We start from the raw sequence: 15,767 nt of genomic DNA, 5'->3' as shown, positions 1-15,767 counted from the left end.
AGCTTGGCCACATGATGGCAGCAGAGAACCAACTGTTGACTACTGCGCACCCACTCCCCCCTCCCAAACAGGTGACTAGGAAAGGCCCTTGAAATTTATTCCCATTCCCTAGAAGTCTCTCCCAATATCCTGAGCCAGGATGGAGGTCCTAAGAACCCATGCCTCGGTGCCAGGCAGGGAACATTTTATTTCAGTTTTGTCCCATTTGACTACCTTTTAGACATGTTGACTGTGGAACATAGGAATGGTGCCATAATTTCTGAAGGTGTCTATTCATTTCCGGGCAATTCAGGTTAGAGAAGGGAGTGCCTTTTATGTTGCCTCAGGCGCAGTATCTTTCCAGCAGTGGGTGTGGCCACCCTCTGCTCTTCCCCACCTCCCACCAGTTGCTCCAGGAGCTTCAGCCTGGAGGGGTAGGGGAGTCCTGAATTAGGAATCGGTGAAGGGGGGTGTAAGTCATTCAGAGTGAACTGTGCTGGGGTAGGTGTAGCACAGGGTGTATGGGACCCACAACATGGACTTGGCACCATCCAGATCGGGTAGGCTTCCTGGAGGAGATGCCACGTTCGTTGCAAGAGAAGGAAGGGGAAAAGGTGTTCCTGGAAGGAGGCACTAGGAGTATAGGCTGGAGATGAGTGGAGGAGGTTCTCGTAGGGCCAGGCTGAATCTTGTTGGGCTGTCTCCTCTCCTCACCCACACTCCTTACCCTACAAATCTCTGGGACTCACAGTTCACAGGTCACTCAGAACTCAAACTACGGTCACTCTGTGAAGCTCTCCCTCTCTCCAGGGTCCAGGCCCACATGGCTGAGGGGGCTATCACACTAAAGATGTCCCCCAGGACGCTCTGGTGTTGGGGGGTGTAGTTCCCAAGGAGCAGATGCTGAGAGATGGCAAGGGCAGACCTTGGTTGACTCCCCTACTCCCTCCCTACACAAATCACAGCCTACAGAGAGAACTCCGGGCAACCACCTCATTTCGGAGACTGAAAGCCTGAGGCCCAGCAAGGCTAACAGAACAGGTTAGAGGTGCCCTGAAACAAAGCCCTTGTTTCCCGCATTTCAGGGAGGTGCTGGAACAGAACCAGGAAGGAAGGCCAGCACTTTGTGTTCTGTTGTCCCCATCCCTACAGCTGCCACCTACTGAGGCAGTAGTAGATAGACCAGAGCTAGGGCTGGGCCTCCATGTAAGTTGTTTCTCCTCTGACTCTAAGATCCAGCCAACAGGGTGTGCCCCATCTTATAACTCCCACTGCCCTAGGCAGGCCGGATGCAAGGCAGTAGCCTCTGACCACCATCCTGTTGCAGTCATCCCAGAGCAGGTCCACAGAGGGATAGTCCCAGAAGGGAATGGCAACCCACTCCAGTATACTTGCCTGGAGAATCCCACAGACGGAGAAGCCTGGCACGCTACAGTCATAAAGAGTCGGACACAACTCAATAACACTTTCACAGAGGGTAGTGCCACTCCTGGGGTCTCCTCAGACCTCCCCTGTGGTTCTCCACACATTCCTGGCTTCTGATCCCCACAAGGAGGGTCCCCTGGGCCCTGACCAGGAACGAGTGTCTGAGGATGTTGCTGTATCCTGGAGCCGAGAGAAGAAGGATACCAAATGGTCCTCAAACCCGCTGGGGCAATCCCTCCCACTTCCGCCCAGTTGATCGTCGGGGGGCGGGACAGGACAGCTCAGATGTTAAACGTCTCTCCGGGCCATTCCACACCCACTCACCCACAGGCCACTGAGGAAAAGGGGCCCAAGCGTAGGTGTAGGACCCAGGCTTCCGAGGGCGGGGAGAGTCGGCCAGGCAAAGGGGCTGGGCGAGGCCAGCCAGCCAGCCAGCAGGCCCCGCCCACAGCCCCGCCCCCAAGCCCCGGTCCCGTCCGCCGCGCCCGGGTAGCTCCGACAGACTTTGCTCTATCTCCGGCTGGGAGCGGCAACAAGAGCAACAGGTGAGGCGGCCTCTCTGTCTGCGTGTGTCCGCCCGCGCCAGGCGCTCGGACCCTGTGGGCAGGAGAGGGTGGTGGGCATCTCAGGAGTCCTGGTGGGGTCAGCTGCCCCGGGGCTCCCAGGATCGATACCCTCGTCGCGGGTCCCAACCCAGACTTCGAGTCTGCTCCCAGCCAGGCCCGGGTCTGCGGGAACCTCCACCGGGCCCTACCTGGGCCTCGATGGAGCCCCACCCGCCGCTGTTGCAACCTTTCCTCTTACTGCTGCTGCTGCTGCCGGCGCTGCCGGCGGTGCCCGAGACTGGCGGGTCCTGGCAGTGCCGGCGCATCCCGTATGCTGCTTCCCGCGACTTTGCTGTGGAGTATTCGGTGCCCAGCTTCTCCGCTGGTGGTCCGGTACAAGCCGTTGCAACCTACGAGGGCGGCAGGGAAGGGAGTGCGGTGTTCGTGGCCACACGCAATCGCCTCCATGTGCTTGGACCTGATCTGAAGCCAGTTGAGAGCCTGGCCACCGGCCCTGCTGGGGCCCCTGGCTGCCAGACATGTGCGGCCTGTGGCCCAGGCCCCCACGGCCCGCCGGGAGACACAGATGCGCAGGTTCTGGTGTTGGAACCGGCGCTTCCCGCACTGATCAGCTGTGGCTCCAGCCTTCGTGGCCGCTGCTTCCTGCATGAGCTAGAGCCAGGCGGGACAACCCTGCACCTGGCGCCACCGGTCTGTCTTTTCTCAGAGCACAATAGGCCAGAGGACTGTCCCGACTGTGTGGCCAGCCCCCTGGGCACCCTCGTGACTGTGGTTGAGCAGGGCCAGGCATCCTATTTGTACGTGGCATCCTCACTGGATTCGGCGGTGGCCGCCAGCTTCAGCCCACACTCGGTGTCCATCCGGCGGCTCAAGGCCGACGGCTCAGGATTCGCAGCAGGCTTCTCAGCGCTCTCGGTGCTGCCCGAGTACCTCGATTCCTACCGCATCGAATACGTGTACAGTTTCCACGCCGGAGCCTTCGTCTATTTCCTGACCGTACAGCCCACCGAAGTGGCAGCCGCTCCTGGCGCCTTGCACACGCGCCTGGCACGGCTCAGCGCTGTCGAGACCGACCTGGGCGACTACCGAGAGCTGGTCCTTGACTGCCATTTCGCCCCTAAACGCCGGCGACGCACGGCCCATGAGGGCGGGCAGCCCTACCCGGTGCTGCGGGCAGCCCACACTGCTCCGGTGGGCGGCCATCTGGCCGCTGAGCTGAGCATCCCTGAGGGCCAGGAAGTGCTCTTCGGGGTCTTCTCAGCTAGCAGAGACAGCAGCTCAGGTGCAGATCCCAACTCTGTGGTCTGTGCGTTCCCCGTCCACCTGCTGGACACTCTCATCGAGCAGGGCGTAGAGCGCTGTTGTGAGCCTCCGGTCCCTCCCGGCCTCCGGCGAGGGCTGGACTTCTTCCAGTTGCCCAGTTTTTGCCCGGATGCGGTAAGCAGAAGGAAGCAGCTCTCACTTGTGAGCAGTGCGTGTTCACTTCCCATCCACCGCTGAGAGGGTCTGGGAGGGGGAAGGCAGGCAGGGGGAAGCTTTCTCTTCAACCCAGTTTCTTAGGGGGAGTCAGTCAAATGCCATACTGAAATCTCATCTCCTGGCTAGGCTAGATGCTGTTGCTAAACCCTTTTCCTGTTTCACCCTCTCGCTTATCATGGTTTCTTGCTTTTTTGGGTAATTTCCCTGGTTATGGGAAAATTGGATTGCATCATAACTGTCTCTCTGCCAGGCACACTTCTAAACTCTGGGTACAATGGTTGTTGTCCCTTTCTACCTGTCCCCAGTTTATACACTTAGGGACACACACAAAAAGCAGCCCCTCACCCCTGATCCACAGGCAGATACTCACAAATTCACCCAGACTCACATCTACTTACCAACACAGTTTCGCTTTCCCTGTGGGAATGCTTGTTTTGCTTTGCTTTCCCAAGAGGGTGGGGCAGGAGTTGTCAGAGAATGCCCCCCTCCACCCCTGTTCCATAGATCCTTCTGGGCCTTGGAAGTTGGGGGCTTGTCAGGGAGCCTGCCTGTCCTAGGCTTTATGGACCCACTCAACACTGATTGCTCTCCGTGGGGTGACTGGGGGAGGAATCAGGACATAGTGGGTAGGCAGCCTGGCTCTAGTGGATTCCAGGAGACTCACCCCGGTCTTGTGCAAGCAACTATAAACATCTGCTTATGAGTAAAGGCCTAGGAGGGGCTGGCTGGATTGGTTCACCATGCAAGAGTCCCAGGCTTTCTTTCACTATAGCTGGGGCCCTTCTCATCCCAGGAAGGAGGTCTCCCAGCCTAGGCTGAACTAGGTGCTTCTCCCGCAGACGCTGCGCACGTTCCTTTCAGCCATGGTGTTAGGGAGCTGGAACAGAGACAGAGGATGGTCCTTAAAATGCTTTTGCCCTGAGGACGAACCTAAAACTGCCTTCTTGAGGCCACTGAAACAGTCCCACCCTACTTAGAAGAGATTAAACCAAGGAAAATGGGTGAATGAATGAAGGGATGGCCTTGAACAAGTGGCCTTTCAGGGAACTAACCCGTAGTCACTGGTCTCAGAGTCGTCCTCTACTCTGTGGCTCTGGCCTTGCTGTGACATTCTTCGCTGTCTCCTTTTGCTCTGATTGATGCCCCAGTGGTGGGAGGAGACTTAACACACAACAAAGGGTGGGATCTCCAGCCTCCTCCTCCAGCTGATTCCATCTGGGTTGAGAAGGCCCTAGGGGTGGGAATCCCTAGTCTGGGCTTAGGGAACCCTCACTGACCTCCTCTCCTCCTCTCTGGGGATTCAGGACCTCTCTCTGACTTGGCTAGGGGTCAGGAGATCAGAAGACACCCGGCACCACTTGGCAGTACAAGACTCGAAAGGGCTAATCTCCAGCCCTGCCCACAGTCTGGCCAGGCCCCCAGGCAGTGTGTGAACCAGCCTGTCCCGTGTTTGCCCAGTGACTGGGCACATAGCCTCTAGGAGGAAAGCCACTCTGTGTTCCTTATGGCTGCCCTCACGAAGCCTGAGGGCCTCAGAGCTGGTCCCTGCCCTCCACGGGTTCAGGTGGGGTTTGAGTCTGGTGGAGTCACCCTCCTCTATGGGATATTGGACACTCCAGTGTTTTCAGGAGGCCGGGGCCCCCAGACAAGCCTAAGAATCCAGAGCTAAGGCCCTGGAGCCCAGGGGCACACAGATAGGGTAGGGCCTCTGACTAGGGTAGGACCTCTTTTCCAGCACACAGCCCCACCTGTCCCTGAGTCATACAGAAAACATCTGGCTGGCTTCCTGCTCGGATCAGGACTTTTACTCACCTCCAGTCGGGACAGACTCCTAGTCCCCACCCACCCATGCTATAGATCCAGTGCGTGGAGTTTCAGGGCCCAGCTATATGCTGAGCTCTTGCTCTAAGACTACAATCAGTACTGGGGTCTCAGGACTGGGTTAAGCACACATTGTCAGACAGGGGCCTCCTGTCAGGAGGAGGACCCTTAGGCCTGGCAAGGGAGGATCCCAAGCTACGAGGGCTATACAGCCTTGCCTGCACCTTGCATCCAGCTCCAATACCCTTGCATCCATACCCTCACTTCTGGTTTCCCAGAAGCTTCCACAACCCTGACCTGGGGCACTGGGTGTCCCCCAAACACCTTCCTGCTAAAAGCAGGGGAGAAATTAGTGTCTCCTGGCACCCAGGCCTTCAGGCCCTGGTTTATCCCTCCTGTACCTCAAAGGAGATACAGGTAGCGGCTGGAGGTGCCGGAAGATCTTTGGCATCTCAGGGAGAAGGACCATGTTACCAAGCTCTTGCCGCCCAATTAATCTCAGAGTTCAGCTCCTTAAGCAGGTGGAGACATTGAAGCCTCAAGAGGTGACAGGGTTTGTTGAAATATGGGGCAGGACCAGCAGGGGGCGGGAGAGGACTCTGGTCAGGAACTCAGGACTGTCAACCCGGCTCCTCTCCTGGGAGGTGACAAAGGCCTTTGACAGGTGGGCAGACCTCTCTGAGCCCGTTTCCTTATCTGTAAAATGGGAGTTCTGAGAGAAGCCAACTCCACAACGTGGTAGTGAGAACAGAATGGGGTTGTCTCTGGAAGGCTCCATAACACGTTACCAGAATGGCTGTGGCAGGGAAGGGCCAGGTGCCGGGCGGGGGAGCCAGGCTTCTGGCCTTGGCCTTCTTCCCTGGCCTGGCTACATCTGAGAGCCCCATGGTGGAGGGTGGCGTGCCTGGCAGGTCTGGGGCCTTCTCCAGCCAGGCCAGGTAAGGGGTGGGAGTTTAGGCCACTGTGGTCCCTGACAGAGGGCCAAAGGGTTCAGCACATGGAGATGAGCCCTGACTCCTTCTTTGACCTTCCCCAGCCTGGTCTGGGGGCCTCCAGCCCCAACATCAGCTGCCGCCACTTCCCTCTGCTCGTCAGCAGAAGCCTCTTACGGGTGGACCTATTCAACGGGCTGTTGGGACCAGTGGAGGTCACGGCACTGTACGTGACCCGCCTCGACAACGTCACAGTGGCCCACATGGGCACAGCCGACGGGCGCATCCTGCAGGTGGGTCCCTCGTCTCTGCGGCCTCTCGTCCCCGGATCCCTGTCCCTGTTTTGCTCATGGCCAACCTGTCCCAGGTGGAGCTGGCCAGGTCTCTCAACTACTTGCTGTACGTGTCCAACTTCTCACTGGGCACCAATGGTCAGCCCGTGCATCGGGGTGTCAGACGCCTTGGGGACCACCTGCTCTTTGCCTCTGGGGACCAGGTAAGGTGGGCAGGGTAGGGCCTGGGGCTGGGCTGTTGGGAGCACAGGCTCCTGCTCGAATCCAGGGATGCACTGACACACAGGTCTCACCACCCTGACTGACAGTAGGACCAGGGGTTCTAGGGGGCTGAGCCTCCCCCTTCAGCCACCCCTGAGATACCTGTCTGTCCAAGGTCTTCCAGGTACCGATCCGGGGCCCTGGCTGCCGCCACTTCCTCACCTGTGGGCGCTGCCTGCGGGCACAGCGTTTCATGGGCTGTGGATGGTGTGGGGGCATGTGCGGCTGGCAGAAGGAATGTCCTGGCTCCTGGCAACAGGACTATTGCCCACCTGAGCTTACTGAGGTATGGCTTGCCCGGCAGGGCACAGTTAAGGGATGGGACCTGCTGGGCCTGGGGTGGGAGTCAGCAAGTCTTAACCATGATCCTCCTCAGGTCTGGGATGTCCCAAGTAGCTATAAGGAGGCCACATTCAAAGACTTTGAGACAGAATAGTACTGAGTGAGGACTAGCATGTGACCTAGAACAGAGGTCCCCAACCTCCGGGCTGCAGATCAGTACCTCCTGTTAGATCAGCTGCAGCATTAGATTATAAATAAAGTACACAATAAATACAGTGTGCTTGAGTCATCCCGAAACCATCTCTCCTCTTCCTGGTCCATGGAAAAATTGTCTCTTGTGAAACCAGTCCCTGGTACCAAAAAACGTTGGGGACTGCTGACCTAGAGTGAAGGGATTCCCAGGTGGCGCTAGCAGTAAGGAACCCACCTGCCAATGCAAGAGATGAGGGTTCAGTCCCTGGGTCGGAAAGAGCCCCTGTAGGAGAGCATGGCAACCCACTCCAATATTCTTGCCTGGAGAATCCCATGGACAGAGGAGCCTAGTAGGCTATAGTCCATAGGGTCACACAGAGTCATACATGACTGAAGTGACTTAGCACCCAGCATGCAAGCTTGACCTAGAGTGACTGGAGTGTGTGGCAGGCAAGGAGTATGGCAGAAAACTTAGAGGGAAGCAGACAGGCCTGAGAGTCCTGACCCACAGAGGGACTCGGGCTATGTTCTCCTCCCCCTTTCAGTTCTATCCCAGCAGTGGACCCCTAAGGGGCAGCACAAGGCTGACCCTATGTGGCTCCAACTTTTACCTGTACCCTGCTGGTCTGGTGCCTGAAGGCACCCATCAGGTCACTGTGGGTCGAAGTCCCTGCCGACTGTTACCGAAAGGCAACTCAGACCTCAGGTATGACCTGGTCCCTGCTGTTTCTGTCCCTGATGTGGGTAACCAAGCAGCCCCTTTGCTGTGAGATCCTGTCCTCTGCTTGCGTGGGGCAAGCTGCTGTAGCTCTGCTTGTTTTGTGTCTGGGGTGACATCTCTATCCCTTTCTGAGCCTGCATGTGTCTTACCTGTCTGTTGAGTTATGGCCAAACTAGTCCCTGCACTGACAGTTCCTATTGACCCAGGATTAAGGCATGGGTAGATAGAGGCTATCTTTAAGCTCAGAGGAGACTTGTGATTTGTGGTGGGCAGGCCACTAGGCCTGTGTGACCCATCCCCCTGGCCGACCTTGAGTTCCCTTGATGTCCCAGCCGACTGCCCCGGAAGGACTTCATAGAGGATTTTGAATGTGAGCTGGAGCCCTTGAGCACGCAGGTAGCCGGGCCTGCCAACGTCAGCCTCACTGTGACCAACATGCCACTGGGCAGGCACTTCCGGATAGATGGCACTTCCATGCTAGGAGGCTTCTCTTTCATGGTGAGGCCACCTTGCCTTGTCTGTGTCCTTGGGCAGGTGGGCAGTTCGGGCAGGGAAGGGTTTGGAAGGGAGGGCCTCCTATTCCAAGCTAAGCCACCTCCATGCCCTCTTAGGAGCCAGTGCTGACAGCAGTCCGACCCTTCTTTGGCCCTCGGGCAGGAGGTACCTGCCTCACCCTTGAAGGCCGAGGCCTGTCTATTGGCACTAGCCAGGTTGTGCTGGTCAATGGGACTGAGTGCCCGCTGAAACAGTAAGAGCCAGTGGGAAGGGGGATGGGAGGCGACAGGGTCGCACATAGGGGAACCCTCACCAGGGAGGGCTTGGATCCCCGTCAGGGTAGGGGAGGAGGGCTCAGTCATTCAGTGGAGGGAACGGACCAGGAAGAAGTGTCTGTTGCTCCCTCCAGCCCAGAGGTGGTTTGAGGATGGTGAGAGAGCCCATTTTAGTGTCCATTGGCTGCAGCCAGCGCTGTAGGGACTCTGCTCCTCCCTGACTTCTTGGAGGCCTTACTGGGACCATCCTGTCTTCAAACAGACCATGGAGTTTGGGCAGATTTGGGGGAGATGACCAACAGAGGAACTGGGAGGGGTCTGTCAGCCCCTGGAGGAGCCAGGCCTGGCCATCACTTGGAAGGTGCCCCTGAGCCCAATCCCCCTGTTCTGCAGGGTCAGCGAGGGGCAGCTTTTATGCACCACGCCCCCTGGGGCCGCTACTGCCAGCGTTCCCATTCGCCTGCAGGTAGGGGGCGCCGAGGTGCCTGGCTCTTGGAACTTCCACTACCGGGAAGACCCCATCGTCCTGGGCATCAGCCCCAAATGTGGCTATACGTAAGTGTCACCTCCTCGCCCACTCTGGTCTCTGAAGGATGAGGGGTCCAGCCTCAGAGAGTACCCTGAGACCCACCACCCTGCTCTCCTCCACAGCGGCTCCCACGTCACCATCCGTGGTCAGCATCTGACTTCAGCATGGCACCTCACGCTGTCATTCCATGATGGGGTCAGGGCAGTGGAGAACAGGGTGAGCGGGCGCCGGCAGCTGCTGAGTGGGCACTTGCCAGGAGGGAGGAAGGCCACACCAGTCCCCTGAGTTCCAGCCCCAGCCCACGCTGGGTTCAGGGGGCTGGGGTGGCCAAAGTAGGATACCCGGGCTTACTGCTCTCACCTGGGCCCCGCAGTGTGAGGGGCAGCTCCCGGAGCAACACAGGTGCCGCTTGCCCGAATACGTGGTCCGAGGCCGCCGAGGGTGGGTGACAGGGAACCTGAGTGTCCGTGGGGATGGAGCCCCTGGCTTCACACTGCCTGGCTTTCGCTTCCTGCCTCCACCCCACCCACCCAGCAAGGGCCTGGCCCCCCTGAAGCCTGAGGAGCATGCCATTAAGTTTGAGGTAAGTGTAGGGGATGAGGGGTAAGAACAGTGGAGGGGGTAGGGCTGCAGCCTCGCCGAAGGAGCGTGGGGTGGGGGGGCACTGGCCAGCCCCCGTGACTGTCTCTGCAGTACATCGGGCTGGGCGCTGTGGCCGACTGCGTGGCTATGAATGTGACTGTGAGTGGCAAGAGCTGCCAGCACGAGCTGCGGGGGGATGTGGTGGTCTGCCCCCTGCCCCCCTCCCTGCAACTTGGCAAGAATGGTGCTCCACTGCAGGTAGGCAGCTCTGTTGGCCCTCCTCAGGAGGCACGGGTTGGGGGGGGCGGTCTACAGGCTGGGCCTGAGCCACCACCTAATGCCCCCCAGGTCTGCGTGGATGGTGGGTGCTCCACCCTGGGCAAGGTAGTGCGGCCAGGTCTGGAAGGGGTCCCCCAGAGTACGCTCCTCGGGGTCCTCCTGGCTCTGCTCCTGCTTGTGGCTGTGCTGGCTGCCATACTGGTCCTCGGTTACCGCCGGAGGAAGCAGCTAGGTGAGCCCTACACTGCCATCCTCACCCAGCCCTCACCCCCAAACTATGATGTCTCCAAGCCCCTATATCCTCTCTCTGCCCAGGCCTTGGGGGTCTGCCCACACCTCCGGGTCTGGGTCAGCCTCTGGGACCTTGGAGTGGCTTGGCTACCAGCAGGCATTTGTCTACAGTTCTTTCTCGGAACCTGGAAGACTTGGCCTCCCTGGACCGGACCACTGGAGCCATGCCTCTGCCTCTGCTCCGCTCAGGCTCTGACTACAGAAATGGCCTTGGTGAGATGCTAGAGGTGCTGGAAGGTGGGACCATACTGTCTGCTCCACCAGCCCCTCATTCCCTCTCTTCCTCCACAGCCCCTCCTATCACTGGCCAGGATTCCTCCACTCAGGTCCACAGAATATCCTCCTCAGACAGCGGGGATGGGTCCCGTGTCCCACTGCTGCGGAAAGGATCCATCCAGCTTGGGGACCTGGACTCTGTGCTCCTGGCTGAGGTCAAGGATGTACTGATTCCCCATGAAAGGGTGGTCACCCATGCTGACCGAGTCATTGGCAAAGGTATGGGTGCTAGACCAGGTGGAATGGGGGTAGAGATGGAGTCCTGAGATGACATGGGCTCGAGGGACAGTTGGGCAGGACTCTGAGCCCCCATTTGCTCATCTGTGAAATAGGAACTCTGTCTTCAGTGGGTTCTGGTGCAGATTAAGTGGGTATGGGAGGCTTTGCCATCACGAGTTGGAGCTCTGAGGTCTGGTTGCCAGTGGGTGGGAGTGGTGCGAACTCTGGGCCCTGGGGCCCCTCTCACCATCTCTCCCTCATCAGGCCATTTTGGAGTTGTCTACCATGGAGAATACACAGATGAGGCCCAGAATCGAATCCACTGTGCCATCAAGTCCCTGAGTCGTAAGTGGAACAGAGGCTGGGAGGATCCTCATCCCTGCTATGCTATCACTCGGCTCTGTGACCCTGAGCAGGAGACTTTTGTTTCCTCCGTTTCCCCATCTGACCCTTAACAGGGGTTCCCCACCCTGGGCCTGACTCCAGCCTCCCTGCAGGCATCACAGAGGTGCAGGAGGTGGAGGCCTTCCTGCGAGAGGGGCTGCTCATGCGCCGTCTGCACCACCCGAACGTGCTGGCTCTCATCGGCATTGTGGTGCCCCCGGAAGGACTGCCCCGCGTGCTGCTGCCCTACATGCGCCATGGAGACCTGCTGCAGTTCATCCGCTCACCCCAGCGGGTCAGTCGGTGCTTAGCTGACCCTGGGTTCTGGGGGGTGGATAGGAGGGGGGGCTTGGGCAGCAGCTGGGCATGGAGCTGCTCTGCCCTCACCTACTGACCCACCTGTGTCCCCCACCCACCCCCAGAATCCCACAGTAAAGGACCTCATCAGCTTCGGCCTGCAGGTGGCCCACGGCATGGAGTACCTGGCCGGGCAGAAGTTTGTGCACCGGGACCTGGCTGCTCGGAACTGCATGTGAGTGGCCAGAGTGAAGCCAGGGGGCGGAGCACCAGGGCATGCAGCTGAAGGCGCCCCCAGGGAAGGCCCACGCTGCATTCCTTGCTCTACAGCCCTGGACATGTCCTTCCCTCTCTGGTCCTCCATTTTTCTGTATGCCCAGTGCAGGCTTGGGTTGGACGCTGTGGCTCAGAAACCCTGTGAGGGCCTGAGATAGATGGGTTCGGGGCCTGGTGGTGACCAGTCCTGAGTGCGATCCTCCCCTCCCAGGCTGGATGAGTCATTCACGGTCAAGGTGGCTGACTTTGGTCTGGCCCGTGACGTCCTGGACAAGGAGTACTACAGTGTCCAGCAGCACCGCCACGCTCGCCTGCCTGTCAAGTGGATGGCACTGGAGAGCCTGCAGACCTACAGATTCACCACCAAGTCCGACGTGGTGAGGCCCCACCTGCCCCAGAGTCCACCCAGGCTCAGACAACACTTGGCCTTGCCCATTCAACTCTGGATGTTGATGAACCCAGGGAACCCTGTGTTGGGCGGTGCCCGCAGCCCATTTGCCCATCTCTGGGCAGGTATCAGGGCAAGAGGTGGCTCTTCACAGGCAATCCAGGCCTTGCCGAGCCCCAGCTCTGGGCAGGCTCAGGGGTGATGAGTGGGGACAGAACGAAGATGCTTGTGAAGTATAGAAGAACAGTTCCGATTTGGGGGTGGAGCCCCTCATTTCCAACTAGCGGGCTCTGGGAAAGAGCAGACCTGGAGGGGTCCACCTGTCCCCAGATTTGAGCTGAAAGTTGAGTCCCTTCACCTGTCCCCTCCCACAGTGGTCCTATGGTGTACTGTTATGGGAGCTGCTTACGCGGGGTGCCCCTCCATACCCCCACATCGACCCTTTCGACCTCACTCACTTCCTGGCCCAGGGTCGGCGCCTGCCCCAGCCTGAGTATTGCCCAGATTCTCTGTGAGTATATGGACATGGTGATGGGGAGGGAGCTGGGACCTAGAGACAAGAAGGGGAGGAGGGGGCTGGAGACAGAGTTCTTGCCTGGCTTTCTGACTCGTTCTCAGGTCGACCTAGAAAGGGACCCTCTCTGAGCCTCAGTTTCCTCATCTGTGGACTGGTTTCACCAGCATCGGGGCTTGGTGCTAGAAGGAGATCATGGTTGCCATGGTAACAGCATTCTTAACTCAGAGTCTGGGTTGAGGCCAGTGATTTCATTTCCCAGCACTCCTCTCCCCACAATCCCCACCAAGGGGGGCTGTTTTTCATCGCTTCCACTTACTTAACCTCAAGGAAAGGTTCCATTAGCTCCCACACTAAGCCCCCTCCACATCTCCAGATCAGAAATTGTTTTTCACTGGATATAGTTTCAGATTCCCTGTTCCCGGAGGCCTGGCAGCAGCTGTGTTTCATCAATGCCTGTTGGGTGGTTTAGCTTCATAAGCAGCACGCATGCCTTAGCCATGCTCAGGTCTTTGAGGTTAGAACGGGAAGAACCAGGTCACAGGTAAAGGTGGCTAATGATTCCTGTCTCACTCAGCTCGTGTTCCAGAAGGGTATGAGTAACCCTTCCTCACAGCCCTGCCTGCCTTGCTTTTGCTTTTCATTATTTATTTCACCAATGCATCTGCTTCAAAGTCAGGGAAATTAACTTCTGCCTCCGGGTCAGGCTCCCTGAAACAGACTCTGAGATGGAGATTTACATGCAGGTGGTTGATTCCTAGGTTGGGGGCAAGGGAAGCAGAACTAGGTAGGCAGAGAAGTAGAGCTGTGATGCAGACGTAAAAGAGGCTGCTGTCCATCCCCCGGGATCTCTGGAATTGGGATGGCCCTTCAGAGTTTTCTGAAATTGAGACCCAGAGGCCCGGGTCTTTGCACCAGACATACATCAGTCACTGCTTACAGCTGTCCAGGAGGAAGGTGTGTGAGCCTGGAGGAGGCATTTCTTTTCTGCCTAGGGCAATTCCTAGAGGGGACCTCAGTCAAGAGCTATCAGCAACCACAGGGAGAATGAAGGGGGCCATGCCACCATCCTCTAAACCAGGGGAAGTCCATTGTCTCTGGGCTTCAGTTTCCTCATCTGTAGAGTTAGAGTGATCGCAGTACCTCCCGCAGAGGTCTGAGAATTATATGAGATTATCATGTGTAGGGCACTTTTAGTATCATTTAGGGCAGGGATGACATTTCCAAGATAAAGGGGCATGTATTAGGACCCACCAGACAAACACAAAGAAACTGCTTGGGATCCATGGTGCCAAAGAAAGTGAAAGAAAAGTGAAAGTGTTAGTTGCTCAGTCATGTCTGACTCTGCAACCCTGTGGACTGTAGCCCACCAGGCTCCTCTGTCCATAAAATTCTCCATACAAGAATACTAGAGTAGGTTGCCATTCCCTTCTCCAGGGTATCTTCCTGACCCAGGGATCGAACCCAGGTCTCCTGCATTGTGGACAGAATCTTTACAACCTGAGCCACCAGGAAAGCCCATATGATGCCAACCAGTTGCCCGACAATCTCAGGGCTTTGAATCCCCATTTCCTCAGACCTGGGCTTCCTTCCTGGAAGACCTGTGATGATAACTGCGATAGCTTGTGAGCTGGGCCCTAAGCTCTGAACTTCATAGGAATCTTCTCACTTTATGCCCCAACAACTCTGTGATCAGAGAAGGATCCAGAGGCACAGAGAGGTTAAGGAAGTTGTTAAGATCACAGCACCCAGGTCACAGGACACAAGAGCCCAGCCTCTCAACCCCTGAGGCAATTCGACCTCTGCCAGGGTGGGAAGGCAGGCAGTTATAATAGGAGCTTCCTTGTAATTGGGTGAGGCAAGGCATCAGCCATGTCACCCGCTCTTGTCCGCTGTGGCCTGCCAGGGGGCTCACCGCAGGTGGGTAGCCCAGAAGCTCTGGGTGGGGGTGCACCGTGCCCCTAATGTTTTCCTCTCCCCGGTAGGTACACTGTGATGCAGCACTGCTGGGCGGCGGACCCCACGGTGCGACCCACCTTCGGAGAGCTAGCAGGGGAAGTGGCACTCGTGGTAGCCGCGCTGCGAGGGGACCACTACGTGCAGCTGCCCGTGGCCTACGTGAACGTGGGCCCTGGTGCCCCTGACAAGGCAATCACGCCCTCGGAACAGTCACCGTCCCCAACAGTGCACAGGAGCCCGGGGCGGCCCCGGCCCCTCTCAGAGCCACCGAGGCCCACGTGACCTCAGCCCCAGGCAGGCCTTGGGGCTTGGACCTGCATAGCGCTGGCAGTTACCCCAAGCTGCTTCTGGGCTGGTCTCTGCCGTGTCCCGGCCCCTTCACCTTCAGGGGCGCAGGAGGACTGCAAGGCATATTGGTCTCTGGCTTCTCAGGGGGAGCCAGTGCAGGGATCCTTGATGCAGTATTTATGAGGTGTCTGCTGCGTGCCTGGCTGCTGGGCACAGGGGACTCAGTGGTGACCACTGGCCCTAAAATCAGTAAATGAACAAGTGAATATTTAAGTACACTTTGTGGTAAATGCTATGAAAGGAAAAGACAGGCTGCTCTGAGGGAAGGGAGGACAGCTCTAGATAGATGAAGAGGGAGATGTGGGAGGCCACCCCAGGAGGTGACATTTTTGCTGGGATGTTGTCAGATGGGAACTGCGTCGCCAGAAGCACCAGAAGCGGTTGGGGGAAGAGAGTTTTGGCAGAGTGAACAGCCCATGCAAAGGCCCTGAGGCTGGAAAGGGGTTGGGTTGGCAAAAAGGCTCCAGAGAACAGGAAGGGCAGGCCAGGCCCACATCCAGATTACAGGGCCCTGGGGACTTTCAGATGGAACCAAGAAGGGTAGGTTGAAAACCCAGACATGCAGCAGCCACGATGGCTTCTACTGTTGCCCATTCCGCCTGTCCCATTGCCTAGGCCCTAGCCCCACTCCAGGGCTCCCTGCTCCACCAGCACCCTTCCCCTAACCGCCCGCCCCCACCCACTGTTAAGGCATGGAGACTTGT

The 15,767-nt window shown here is 58.0% G+C and overlaps 1 protein-coding gene across 2 annotated transcripts; it reads left to right on the top strand.

Annotated features, from left to right (window-relative positions):
* Positions 1-1,537: 1,537 nt before the first annotated feature.
* On the top strand, positions 1,538-15,276 carry MST1R (macrophage stimulating 1 receptor). 2 transcript variants are annotated; one of them, XM_043443263.1, is made up of 20 exons: positions 1,538-3,407; positions 6,307-6,495; positions 6,570-6,698; positions 6,872-7,042; positions 7,776-7,936; positions 8,284-8,449; positions 8,563-8,699; positions 9,115-9,276; positions 9,373-9,466; positions 9,624-9,833; positions 9,944-10,090; positions 10,181-10,343; positions 10,514-10,615; positions 10,694-10,897; positions 11,162-11,242; positions 11,395-11,576; positions 11,704-11,813; positions 12,066-12,231; positions 12,617-12,753; positions 12,861-14,143. In XM_043443263.1, the coding sequence occupies exons 1-20, from the start codon at positions 2,169-2,171 to the stop codon at positions 12,868-12,870; spliced, it is 3,960 nt and encodes a 1,319-aa protein (XP_043299198.1). In that variant the 5' UTR covers positions 1,538-2,168; the 3' UTR covers positions 12,871-14,143. The 2 variants fall into 2 exon arrangements, with proteins under 2 accessions (XP_043299198.1, XP_043299197.1); XM_043443262.1 differs by lacking the exon at positions 12,861-14,143 and adding an exon at positions 14,742-15,276 and having other exon boundaries at positions 1,541-3,407.
* The last annotated feature ends 491 nt before the right edge of the window (positions 15,277-15,767 follow it).

This window comes from Cervus canadensis, chromosome 22 (assembly GCF_019320065.1).
Source record: "Cervus canadensis isolate Bull #8, Minnesota chromosome 22, ASM1932006v1, whole genome shotgun sequence".
Lineage (NCBI taxonomy): Eukaryota > Metazoa > Chordata > Mammalia > Artiodactyla > Cervidae > Cervus > Cervus canadensis.
Note: the sequence above shows the minus strand (reverse complement) of the source record. Positions and strands in the feature narration are given on the sequence as shown.